A 13387-nucleotide genomic window follows, 5' to 3' on the forward strand; every position below is an offset into this window, starting at 1 on the left:
CCAGCACACAGACGGAATTTGAGTCCTGTGCGCTTTATCAAACTATCGGTCATCCCATATGACTGAATTCCCTTTGCAATAATAGTCAACCTCAACGGATTAACCAACGCGGGTAAGGTCATTTGTCATTTTATTCAAGTGTTAAAGGTTCTCTGTCGCAATAACGAACTATAGCTAACCAAATGTGCCACCTGTATCATTCATTTTGCTTTAGATTGTCGCATTCAATAGACTACATCTTGTACTAGCTAGTGCATTAATAACACCAACTTTTGTTTCTTCTATAAAGTTATTAGGCTATATGAATGAACTCCACTGAAGGCAAGATAGAAACCGTGGCGGCCAATTATTCTAAATTGAAAGAAATATGTGAAATTGTTTGCCTTTTTATTATACTCAATAGTGCCTTCAATATTCGTAATTGCTTAGTGGTACGTTTTATGATAATCATATCTGAACAAAACGATGTGTTCTGTTATTTGGCATAGGAAAAAAAATATTCTGTTTTTGTTCTGTATCAGGAAAATAGCCCAAAGAGTATTAATTAACATGTTAAAAGAGACAATCATATATTGCAATTATGTAGAGAGAGAGTGAGAGATTTTAGGTAGGCTGTCTCCTTGTGAGATCATGCATTTTATTAATCAACTGTAAGTGAATATAAAGCAGAGACAGTGGGTGTACAATATTTGTGGACTCATTAATAAGCCTGTTAATTAAAAGCAAGCCAATCAGTAGGAATGTGAATGTGATCACTATGAGAACTGTGGAGAGACCTGATTGTGAAGCTCCCAGCAGGGCAATCTGGGGATCACATCCAGTCCACGTTCACTATTGAGAGAAATTTCATAAAAATAATAGCAAACTCAAGGAAAATATGGAAAGATTAATCATGACTTTTTGGTAGCCTAACCAAGCATTAATTAACAAAAGTTATTCCCCCATTCCACTTACGTAGATAACTTCTTAGTTCACTATCACTATGCTGCCTCTTCATATAATGGGTAGGCTAGGTAAAGCAGTGAGCTGTGCCAATATAGCAAATCTCCATGATGGACTATATTGATGATCTACTAACTAGCGTGGCCACCATCTCCATGTCTTATAATGAGCGTTAAAGTGTGATATGCTGTCAACAGTGATCTTTTCGGGTTCAAGGTTGATTCAGTCTGATTGGTTGTTGTTGTGTTTTGGTTTTTGAACAGTGGACCCAGCTGGTCTCCTTGTGTGACATCAAATGAGAGAGAGAGATTCCACTGTCACTGTTCCAATTAACCCAGCCCTGGATAAATTCTCTCTCTCCGTCTCTGTCTCTGTCTCTCTGTGTCTCTCTGTGTCTCTCTGTGTCTGCCGGTTCTCTTGGCCTACCCTCCCCCTGTCTCTTTGTCTCTCCCTTGTCTTTCTCTCTCCTCTCAGTGGGATGTCTGTAGCTCTGTTCTCCTGGTGCTGTTTGTGTCTCAGAGCGTTGCTGGAACGTGTTTCTCTCTCTGCTCTGTGGGTATCTGGAGGAGGTTGCCCCGCTGTGAGTGTGTGTGTGTGCACTGAGCGTGCTCTACGGGAAGATAATGGCCACATTGCGGGATGTCTGTGATGTTGCTGTGCAACCGTGGCAATGTTCGATCTTGCCCCACATCTGTTGTACCTGCAACGAAATTGCCACAGAATCAGTTTGTGCCTCTTCTCTGCATCGGCTCACTTGCTGACAGATGGGCCTTCCTTATGGCTCTCATCACACTGAGCAGTCTCCAGGGGCTCAGCGGATAATGCTGCACACTCAGAGTTGCAAAAGCTCCCAGTTGATGGTATGAAATCTCCAATATTGTTCTCTAGAGAGCTGAAGAATTCAAACTGTTTAAATCAGCGGTCATAGAGCTCGCCAGCTTGTAGTCCTAAAACCCAGAAATGAGTTACCTCTGGTTCGTTCAGCTGTTCCTATGGGGAAAGAATAGAGTTTTGGGATAAACGCCGAAAAGAAGGTCTGAGATTAACACAAGCTGAAGAGATCTTATATGTTTTGTTCTATGACATATCAGTCAGTTAACATGACCTTTAGGAATTATGTTGCCGTTATGTGCTCAAAATTCGCAAAAAGTGACTTTAGCTGCTGAAGATTATCTTATAGAACAAAACGTATAAGATCTCCTAAGCCCGTGTTTACCACAGACCTTATTTTTGGCATTTATCCAAAAATCGTACAAAAACTCCATTCATTTTCCCATAGGTAGAGTCAGTGCCTACAAAAAGATGCCATTACTATTGCTCTCTATTGATTGGACAGTTGAAATGCTACTTGCTGAAACTAATTTTTATAGTGCTTTCAGTAGCTTTCCTGAAGTATTTGTTGAGAAATCTGATGGAAATCAGACTTATGAAAGTTAAGTGTTGGTAAACATTGAGAACCTTATGTGTTAATTACATGGCAAACACCTGATGAACAGCATATTTTAATCGGCTAATAGATATACATGAAGGCATCCATTGACGCTTTAAGTTTCACAAATGATTGAGAAATCAATCCTTTCTTGGGCATTTAAATATGCAGGCTATTGAATGATCTTTTTCTATGCCTTCTTATTTTGACTAGAGTGTACAGTTATCGCAGTGGATCACCAGCTGTGTTTACCACAAGACCTCACATTTGGTTTTGTTTTGGGGGTGGGGGGGGGTTATTGGCATTGTTCACTGGGGGAGCAAAGAAAGGATGGTGAATTAGTCATGCGTTTCTGATCTGGTTGGTGTGAAGTCTGTTGTTCTCCAGTGAGCCGTATGTGATGGGGACAGGGACCAGAGTCCACCTGAGCCCAGCCACCCCCTCCCTTCCTGACTTCCCATTGTCCTCTCACTGTCACATTACACAGAAGGCACACACTCTGCAACCTGACGGAACACTGCTAATCAGGTAAATCATCTGATATAAATGTGCTTTTAGACATGGGGCTGTAATCTCTTTATGTAAACCCAGAATGATTCCGGGGGTTTTGGGGTCTTTGTTTGGTCGTTCTTCGTGGCCACGCTGGTTGCTAGGAGAGACAACAGGACAGGAGCAGATGGCTTCTGGAGGCTTGTGGCCCAGCAGGTGAAGTTATCTATGCACATAAAACAGAGTCCACTGCCAGCCCAGTGCTTTGTACCTCCACTGCTTCGCCTCACCTTGCCTCGCTGCTCACTACCACAGAGGCCCTCTTCAAACTATCATTTCAGCTGTGTCCATGATCTGTTGTAAGCTGGGCTTCTGTGAAACATGTCGGGGCCTGATATTGTTGAGCACTGACCAATTGGTCATGGACCAGAGAGAGGTCTCAGATCTCAGTGTTTAATGAACCAGGCCTCAGAGGTGGCCCTTTGCACTCTGCTGCTAGATTTCCCATCATCCCTGGACCTACCTCTGTCTGAACACGAATTCATCTCAATTGTTTTAACCCAGCTAGTGCAACTCATGATGTGCAGTCGTTCTACAACGTTCTTCAGAATCTGTGCTATCGTGGTTTCTTCTTCCTCAGTTTTTCATTAGGTTGTTCAATATGTTCACAGCTTTCCATGTATATAAACTGAAAGTACACCGCATACTGTATCCTACTCCTCCTCATGTGCTCTCAAAGCCCTCTCTGTCTTCAGAAAGAGTTTCACGCTTGGCCTGGCCCCCCTGGCCTGGCCACTTGGTTTTGCCCCCCTGGCCTGGCCACCGCCTCTGCGCCAGATGCTAACCCCTGCTGCGTCCTACCTATATCACACAGCGCTGTATAATACACTGTTTAGTAGGGGCTGCTTATCGTCAGAAGATGCTGAGAACTCCACCCCAGAGTGTTCTATTTCCACCCCCATCCTGAGTCTTCTCAAAGGACCACCTGTTAACGGCTACATCAAAGGGCCAAAGGAGAAGGGGCTCCGCTAGGCAAGGATGCTCTTTGCCTCTGTGCCCCTCTCTGTTACCCACCGCCTTCCTTTTAAGGCGACAGGGCTATTCAGGCTCCGACTAGCAGTCCACTCCGTTTCTATGGAGGCACCCCTTTTCTCTTTATGTGAGAGAAATATTTGTGGTGCCATTCAATCAGGCTGCTGCTCAGCCTCTGTGTCTGCGCCCCATTATCTGCACACTCATTTCAGAGGATTCTGTGATCTCCAATATGAGTCTGGGCTCAGTCAATATGTACAGTACATCATCTGCATTTTGATGCTGTTTATTTTTTGGGACTGGTTGGTTGGTTCATTTTGTCAGCAAGGCCTCATGGATCTCACTCCTCCAGAACTGAGCAGACCAACAAGCTAGAGTGTTTTCTAGAGATGCCATTTTTCTGGGAAGTCTCTCTGTTCTTTGATTAAAAATACCCTTCTCTACCACAGCTGAGTCAAATGTAGAGGGCTGGAGGATGAGATCAAGCCTGACACAACACTTTGTGTGGGAAATGGCACTGTACCTCTCTCTCAGACACACTGTAAGGTTATAGACGATAAAGGTCTCACCTCAGCAGCTACCGTCCCACTGTTGTTTGCAAACTGCACAGTGGGTAGAACTCCCTCCAGAGACAGGCAAGGGAAAGCAGTTTGTGTCTAATCCCCATACAGGCCTGCTTGCAATAGCACCACACATTCCCCTTGACAGCAGTTGCTTCTCCTCCTCCCCATAACGCAATCTCCTAGTCCTGGCCTGTTTTCAAAGCACCTAAATAACTCACTGTAAACCTCAGGGTGGAGTGTTTGAAAGTGTGTGTGTGTGTGTGTGATTGAAGAGGCAAGGCTATCGACCCACAACACCCCAGCAGCAGCAGGTCAATACTTCTCCTCTATAGATTTTCTGTATGGGCCGCACCGTCGTCTGTCTTTAACATAAAAGAGTGGCCTGCCAGGGGCAGAGCAGTCATGCTGCGTTGCCAGGGCGATGGATGGTCCAAACCCATCAGAGAGGAACAGAAAGCTCACCTTGTTCTCTTTTAATAAACAACCCAAATGAACTCACATGAACTAGACCAGGGGGTTAGAAACAAGGACTCTGACATTTTACTAGGACATCCTGAGTTGAATACAAATGAAGTCGGTCAGTTAGCTAGTGGTTATTAAACCTCAGGCCCCATGCCCATATTCTCAGAAAGTCCCACTGTACCAATCACCTTTTGATCTCCTTAGTGCGGTCAGTGGCAGTGCCACTAATTGGGTTATGTCATTATTTCTCAATCATATCGACCTCACACTTGATTCTTACTGTTATAATAAGTAGACAGGTGGGTTGGCGATGCAGCTCCTAGAGCCCACAGGTATACATAATGCAAGGCTGTGGTGGAGAACGGCTGAAGCATCTTATGATGAAGAGGATGTTCCAAGGCCAAAGACAGACTGGGAAATTCATTTTTACAACACATTTTTACAGCACTAAGGGTCTGTATGTCTCTGTCCTATATAGGCTCCTAAAGAGCCACTGCAGCTTGAGAGGCTAGCACAAGAGGGTATTGATTACTGCTAGGACTGATGAGTGCTGCCGTAGCACAGCATCTGGGATGGTGGAAGGGTGAGTAGGCTATGATATGGTGGTACTGAGTGCTTCTGGGAACAGAGGACAAGGGAACAGCGTACTGTCTGGGGTCTTCCGAGGAGGATAGTGTGGCTGCCTGGTGGTGGACTCCATGGCGGAGGAGGATAGTGTGGCTGCCTGGTGGTGGACTCCATGGCAGAGGAGGATAGTGTGATTGCCTGGTGGCGGACTCCATGGCAGAGGAGGATAGTGTGGCTGCCTGGTGGCGGACTCCATGGCGGAGGAGGATAGTGTGGCTGCCTGGTGGCGGACTCCATGGCGGAGGAGGATAGTGTGGCTGCCTGGTGGCGGACTCCATGGCGGAGGAGGATAGTGTGGCTGCCTGGTGGTGGACTCCATGGCGGAGGAGGATAGTGTGGCTGCCTGGTGGTGGACTCCATGGCGGAGGAGGATAGTGTGGCTGCCTGGTGGTGGACTCCATGGCGGAGGAGGATAGTGTGGCTGCCTGGTGGTGGACTCCATGGCGGAGGAGGATAGTGTGGCTGCCTGGTGGCGGACTCCATGGCAGAGGAGGATAGTGTGGCTGCCTGGTGGTGGACTCCATGGCAGAGGAGGATAGTGTGGCTGCCTGGTGGTGGACTCCATGGCAGAGGAGGATAGTGTGGCTGCCTGGTGGCGGACTCCATGGCAGAGGAGGATAGTGTGGCTGCCTGGTGGTGGACTCCATGGCAGAGGAGGATAGTGTGGCTGCCTGGTGGTGGACTCCATGGCAGAGGAGGATAGTGTGGCTGCCTGGTGGCGGACTCCATGGCAGAGGAGGATAGTGTGGCTGCCTGGTGGCGGACTCCATGGCAGAGGAGGATAGTGTGGCTGCCTGGTGGCGGACTCCATGGCAGAGGAGGATAGTGTGGCTGCCTGGTGGTGGACTCCATGGCAGAGGAGGATAGTATGGCTGCCTGGTGGTGGACTCCATAGCAGAGGCTCAAAGCCACAGGCACTCACAGAGGGATATCACACCAATCAGCAGTGACTGATGGTGTGAAACACTATGTTCTGTAGGGATTATATAAAACATGACGGGGAGACAAGTTTGTCTACATACTGTATATTTGAATGTACTCTGGACTTTCTGAGAAGTATAGTTCACCAGCCCAGTCCATAGTGTGTTTGTGTCATCATAATGTAGCTGCTTCTGTCCATTTTGTCATGTAAAATATAGAATGAGTGTACTGAAAACTGTTGTATTTTTACAGCAGGTGGCTCTGTGGTTATAGATGATGTCTTCCTCCTGGTGTCTGCCTCTGGTTCTCCTGTTCTCCACTCTGGCTGTTTCACACAGCGCTGAACCTGGCTCCACACATGCCAAGAGGAGACTGGCACAGCCCTCGCCAGGCAGTGGCAATGCCCTCCAGTACCCTGATCAGGGCTTCCAGAGTCACGGGCATGGGCACAGTAGGGAGCGTGGAGGGGGGCATGGTGGCCAGGGGTCCCGCGGTGCCAAAGCCAGTTCTGGGGCTGGGCTTCTCTCCCGCAGGCCCCTGCACCCTGCAGCTCGGCCTGAGGATGATGGGACGGGTCTGGAGGGCCTGAACCCGGTGAGACTGGAGATGGGTCCTGTGGGCAGGGAGCAGGAGAAGGGTCGTGGGGGCTTCAGGAACCCGTCTCATGCCCGAGACAACCACCCTCTGGGGCCACGCAAGGGGAGGGGCCAGGGGCATGGGCACCACTTTGACCAGAGGAGACATGGAGGTCGAAGAGATAAGGGTCGGCTCACTAAAGGTGAGTCCCCAATGGATCTAGGGTTATCAGATAATGAGCCGTGAGCCTGTTAGGGATTAGTTCTCTATAAATGCCATATAAAGAGTTCTAAAAGAGCACAAATACTAATCAATTTAAAAACATAATCATAGTGTTAAATTCTGTGATTTTGTCATAGGGCATTGATAAATTGATTAAGTATTTAAGTAGTTGACCTTATACATAACAATGAACAAAGAAAATGTAATACATTTTTCTTGGCAACAGGGAAAGATCTTGTTAGGTGTATATAATAATGTCTGGCTATCCTTCACCTCCCCCACCCCTGTGCTGTCCTTCTCTCCCTCATTGTAGGTTTTCTCCCTGAGCCTGAGCTGGGCTCTGTTCTGAAGAACAGGGATCTGTCTGAGGAGGGATCTGTCTCCTCCGCCGCTGCAGCCGCCTCCCCCTTTCACAGATTGACCCCGCCCACTGAACCCCCCTCCCCCATCTACGCGGTCTTTGGCTCCGGCTCCTATGCGGTTTCCACGGTGATGAGCGAGCATCTCCCAACGCTGCCCCCAGCCTCCACCAAACCCCAGGTACCCCATAAAGATATATGAGTGCTTATTAGAAATACCATTGTCAGTTGTGCCTCAGTGTTGTAGGGTTTATAGAGATACATGTTCATGGTAAAGAAAGAGCGGCTGTATTTCCTATTTGGAAATACCTAGGCTCCATAATGGGCTTAATGTATCACATAGCTCATTATTCATCTCAGGAAAATGAGGTAACAGGCTTTTTAAATTACCTATCAGTTGAGGGTGGCTGGAACATAATAGCCAATATGGTAGACTGGTCTCAAGGGTTTTTAGATATGATGGATATAGTTATGCTAATCTACATAACACATGCCTCGGGGGTCAAGTTCACACCATCATTGGTCAAGTAGTAGAACACCCTCTCTGTTACTGTCTGTGTTATTATGTATTCCTGTCTGGTAAATCCATGATTGAACGTCTAGGAGGCAATGGGCTCATTTGTATGAGGAGGGGGGTTGTAGAAGTGTGGTGGGCGAAGTGTAGCTGCCTGGCCCCTCCTCCTCATAGCCATCTGTCAGTCACTTTCTCCCAGCATGCTGCCTGCCATCACAGCGCTCACACACAGAGTTAGATATCTTCTCTGCTCCTCAAAAATACTCCTTCTCATCTATCATCCCTCTATTTATCACAGGATGCTATCAAACCACCAACACACTCATTAGACTGGTAAATAACAGTACTCTGCTGTTCTGGGGAGCCTACTCTTTGTCTGGTGTTTTCCTCTCCCACGCCCGTGGTGTTTTCCTCTCCCACGCCCGTGGTGTTTTCCTCTCCCACGCCCGTGGTGTTTTCCTCTCCCACGCCCGTGGTGTTTTCCTCTCCCACGCCCGTGGTGTTTTCCTCTCCCACGCCCGTGGTGTTTTCCTCTCCCACGCCCGTGGTGTTTTCCTCTCCCACGCCCGTGGTGTTTTCCTCTCCCACGCCCGTGGTGTTTTCCTCTCCCAGGCCCGTGGTGTTTTCCTCTCCCAGGCCCGTGGTGTTTTCCTCTCCCACGCCCGTGGTGTTTTCCTCTCCCACGCCCGTGGTGTTTTCCTCTCCCACGCCCGTGGTGTTTTCCTCTCCCAGGCCCGTGGTGTTTTCCTCTCCCAGGCCCGTGGTGTTTTCCTCTCCCAGGCCCGTGGTGTTTTCCTCTCCCACGCCCGTGGTGTTTTCCTCTCCCACGCCCGTGGTGTTTTCCTCTCCCAGGCCCGTGGTGTTTTCCTCTCCCAGGCCCGTGGTGTTTTCCTCTCCCAGGCCCGTGGTGTTTTCCTCTCCCAGGCCCGTGGTGTTTTCCTCTCCCAGGCCCGTGGTGTTTTCCTCTCCCACGCCCGTGGTGTTTTCCTCTCCCACGCCCGTGGTATTTTCCTCTCCCACGCCCGTGGTGTTTTCCTCTCCCACGCCCGTGGTGTTTTCCTCTCCCAGGCCCGTGGTGTTTTCCTCTCCCAGGCCCGTGGTGTTTTCCTCTCCCAGGCCCGTGGTGTTTTCCTCTCCCAGGCCCGTGGTGTTTTCCTCTCCCACGCCCGTGGTGTTTTCCTCTCCCACGCCCGTGGTGTTTTCCTCTCCCAGGCCCGTGGTGTTTTCCTCTCCCAGGCCCGTGGTGTTTTCCTCTCCCAGGCCCGTGGTGTTTTCCTCTCCCACGCCCGTGGTGTTTTCCTCTCCCAGGCCCGTGGTGTTTTCCTCTCCCAGGCCCGTGGTGTTTTCCTCTCCCACGCCCGTGGTGTTTTCCTCTCCCACGCCCGTGGTGTTTTCCTCTCCCAGGCCCGTGGTGTTTTCCTCTCCCAGGCCCGTGGTGTTTTCCTCTCCCAGGCCCGTGGTGTTTTCCTCTCCCAGGCCCGTGGTGTTTTCCTCTCCCAGGCCCGTGGTGTTTTCCTCTCCCACGCCCGTGGTGTTTTCCTCTCCCACGCCCGTGGTGTTTTCCTCTCCCACGCCCGTGGTGTTTTCCTCTCCCAGGCCCGTGGTGTTTTCCTCTCCCAGGCCCGTGGTGTTTTCCTCTCCCACGCCCGTGGTGTTTTCCTCTCCCACGCCCGTGGTGTTTTCCTCTCCCACGCCCGTGGTGTTTTCCTCTCCCAGGCCCGTGGTGTTTTCCTCTCCCAGGCCCATAATTCCAGAATTACTGTAGCCCTGTCTGGCTTTACTGGCTTTACTGGCCTCTGTGATTGTTTGATGTCTGGTCGGTCTGACTGCTTGGTATGCTGTTTACAAGCTGCCGGAGAACCTTGGAGACCGTGTGTATGTCTTTATTCAGGAGCTGTCAGATACCGGCCTGAAGTGGAAGCGATAGCCTCGCTTGGCGTGGACCTGGGTTCAATGACACAGGGATGCTGGGAGCGTTCTTAATTAATATTTGATTCCGGCTGCTGGCTAAATGAACAGCCAAGCACTAATATCCCACATCTAATTCATGTTCCTCAATATTTCCTCGGGGTGAGACGGAATGAGCTGGGATCAATGTGCACCAGAAGCCTGGTTGGTCCAGTTTCTCTAGACATCACCAGGAGACCTCTCAATGTCAAATTGACTTCATAATAACCTGCTATTATTTTGTTAACACAGCCCAGAGGTCCAGAGGATATGCATTATGTAAAGAGTTTTGTTGAAGTTTATGACATATCGGTTTTGGCTGAGTAATCCTCAGAGGAGATTTTTTGTTAAATTTGACTTCCGCTTAAAATTGCTTCGGCACAGGGTTTAATATTGAAGGACATTGTTGACAGTGTTGGTAAAATTACAGCTGTGTGATTCAGCACAGGCCTTCTCCTCTGACCAGTAGTAACACTACCATCTGATGTATGATGTATGTATGCTGCCTTAGGGCCATAAACAGTATAGTAGGTAGCCATGTCCTCAGTAGCCAACTGATTGCCTGTAAAGCACTCTGGGGTGTGAAGTCCTGGGTGTCCACAACTAACATGCTGTTTTATGGGCCAGGTGGCAGTGCACATTAACACCCCAACAGAAACATACTGGAATGTAGTTAGAGACCAATGGTGTGAGGCTGTAATGGGGTATTTTCTCTGCATTACAGAAGTCTGGCCGGGGGAAGATGCAAGGAGAGGTGATGCCCACTCTGGACATGACTCTGTTTGACTGGACAGACTACGAGGACATGAAGCCAGTGGATGCCTGGCCATCCTCCAGGAAGAAAGGTCAGCACTTTAGATGTTTTGAGAAGATACAGCTAATGTTAATGTTGGTGGAAAGTCACACATGAGTGTGTTCACTCCACCCCCCAAAAAAACATACAGATGTAGGATCTTAATTTGAGCCAGATTACTACAGCAGGAAAATAATCCTGCAGCAACAAGAAATCTGAATTATTATGTGGATTATAATTAATGGCCATTTTTGTAGGGGTTGATACATTTTCATGATGTGGAAATTACAAACTTCAGAATCCTTTTAAAACCTCAAATACACTACAAATGTAACATTGCCTGCATTGCAGGAAAGTTCTGCTGTAACAGGGTGATCATATTAATGTCCTACATTTGTAATGATCCCTTGGAATGTACTGAACACACAGCACAGAATAAACACGTTTGATATATCTGTTATTTCCTTGACATTGAAGTGTTTGCTTGATTGTCCATCTGTTCGTCTGAGCCTGGGTTGAATCATTCAGTCCAAGTACTTTATTGGCAATCTGTTTGTTGTTTTGCATGCTGAAGACAAGCGGCGCAGTAAGAACCTGAGCAGTGGCAATGTGACTCTGGACACTGATGCCATCGAGCCATGTGACCACCATCTGGACTGTCTCCCAGGTCAGTGACTAAACTGTCGCACATCCACTACTCTCCTGACCCCTGATCTTTGACCTCTGACCACTCAGGTCATGGTCTCCTGAAGGATCGTTATGATAAAGGCCATGTGACGGTTGAAACATTTGTTTTTGAATTTACAACCAGAAGTCACATGGTTTCTCCCTCCATCCCCTCCTATAGGCTCCTGCTGTGACCTGAGACAACACGAGTGTAAGCCTCACAACCGGGGCCTTAACAACAAGTGCTATGACGACTGTATGTGCGAGGAAGGTGAGTAAGGGATGTATCAGGCGAAAGCCACAGAACATCAGAGAATTTGAGAGAACACAACCAACAAACAGTAGGTGATAAAGGTCTCTTTCTATATGTCAGTAGCCTGCTTATCCATCTTCTATTGTCCTATTACTTTGTCTAAGGGTTCCGTTGCTATGCCAAGTTCCACCGGAAGCGTCGCGTGACCAGGCGAAGGGGCCGCTGCGTGGTGCCAGAGTCAGCCAACAGTGACCAGGGTGCCTTCATCACAGTGTGAGGGGCGACAGACACACCAGAGGCCCCCACACACACAACACATTGAACATGACCACTCCCTCTGACAACACAGACAGAACACAGGCTATACATCACCTGACAGTGATAGTTCATTCAGCATTTTCATACTACCAACTCATAACGTCTCCGCCACTTCAATGCCACAAAATCATGTACATGTACGTTAGGTCCAAAACAACAACTGTGCAGTGTCTGATTATCTGTGTCCTGTACATATGAATGTCTTTTCTGAGAATTGATTGCCAATTGCTTTTCTACTGATAATGTTACACTACTCTTTAAAAGGTAATTAGTATGATAAGCAAAAATGTTTGTTTGAGTTTCCTTTTATATGTTTAACTATATGTTTTATTTATACAATACTTCAAACAGAACTCTCTGTCTATATTGTGTTTTTTCAACTTAATTGTATGTGATTAAATTCTTGTACAATGATGACGGTTGTCCCTAGTGTTCTTGAGTGTTGAGGGTTGATCTTTTGGGTGTAGGATTTAGCCATGTCAAATGTCCAGGACCTCATGTTACATCATACCACAGAGTTTCACATGATACAGAGCGAGCTATGGCTCATATGAGTCAGTGGGGGTTCATGTCCTTTGACCATTTCTTGGACAGGCAGGGCAGAGGGAGGCTTGGTTAAGATTCTTATCATTATGCTACCTCTATGCATTCAGTTTGTTTAGTCACGGGGATCAGGGTCTTTTATGAAACATTATACTCCATGACACCAGTGAGGATAATTCTTCTCAGCACTCTGTGTGGAGACAGATGTGAGAGTTGGTTCCAAAGAGCCACAGGAGCTCTGAGGATGGGGCTGTATGCCCCCTGCTCTCAGTGGGATGCTGTGTGTCAGAGCCCAGGGCCTCCTGGAGGAGGACAGATGCTGTCTCTCTCACTTTCTTTCCCTGTCTCTCTCTGCTCCTACGCAGGTGACCTTGATCCTCCACAGTCTCACTGCTGCATCCCTCCTTCACACTCTTTCTCTCTTGTCTCTCTCTTTCACATGGAGAAACAAGGTGGTCAAACAAAAATTGAACCACAGATTGTAAAGAAAGGGAAATAAATGACATCAAGTGCATTGGTGAGTAAAGCATTAGCTCCCACTCCCACCACACAATTGCACCTGTATCAATATTTGATCAGGCAGAGTAAGTAACACTTGTCTTTTGTCCCAAACAACCAGCACACTGGGAGCACCATGTTGCTCTCACTCTGATTTACAGTCTTGGAATAAAAGCAGTAGTGGTGTATTTTTTATAATAACCTCTGAGAAAGTGTTGTGCTACTGAGTGCAC

General features: G+C 48.0%; 1 protein-coding gene across 1 annotated transcript; it reads left to right on the top strand.

Annotated features, from left to right (window-relative positions):
- The first annotated feature begins 6733 nt into the window (after positions 1-6733).
- LOC120024625 (draxin-A) lies at positions 6734-12253 on the top strand. Its single transcript, XM_038968922.1, has 6 exons — positions 6734-7243; positions 7577-7803; positions 10808-10928; positions 11451-11543; positions 11724-11813; positions 11960-12253. Exons 1-6 carry the CDS (start codon positions 6739-6741, stop codon positions 12070-12072), a joined length of 1149 nt encoding a protein of 382 aa, XP_038824850.1. The 5' UTR covers positions 6734-6738; the 3' UTR covers positions 12073-12253.
- The last annotated feature ends 1134 nt before the right edge of the window (positions 12254-13387 follow it).

This window comes from Salvelinus namaycush, chromosome 2 (genome assembly GCF_016432855.1).
Source record: "Salvelinus namaycush isolate Seneca chromosome 2, SaNama_1.0, whole genome shotgun sequence".
Taxonomy (NCBI): domain Eukaryota; kingdom Metazoa; phylum Chordata; class Actinopteri; order Salmoniformes; family Salmonidae; genus Salvelinus; species Salvelinus namaycush.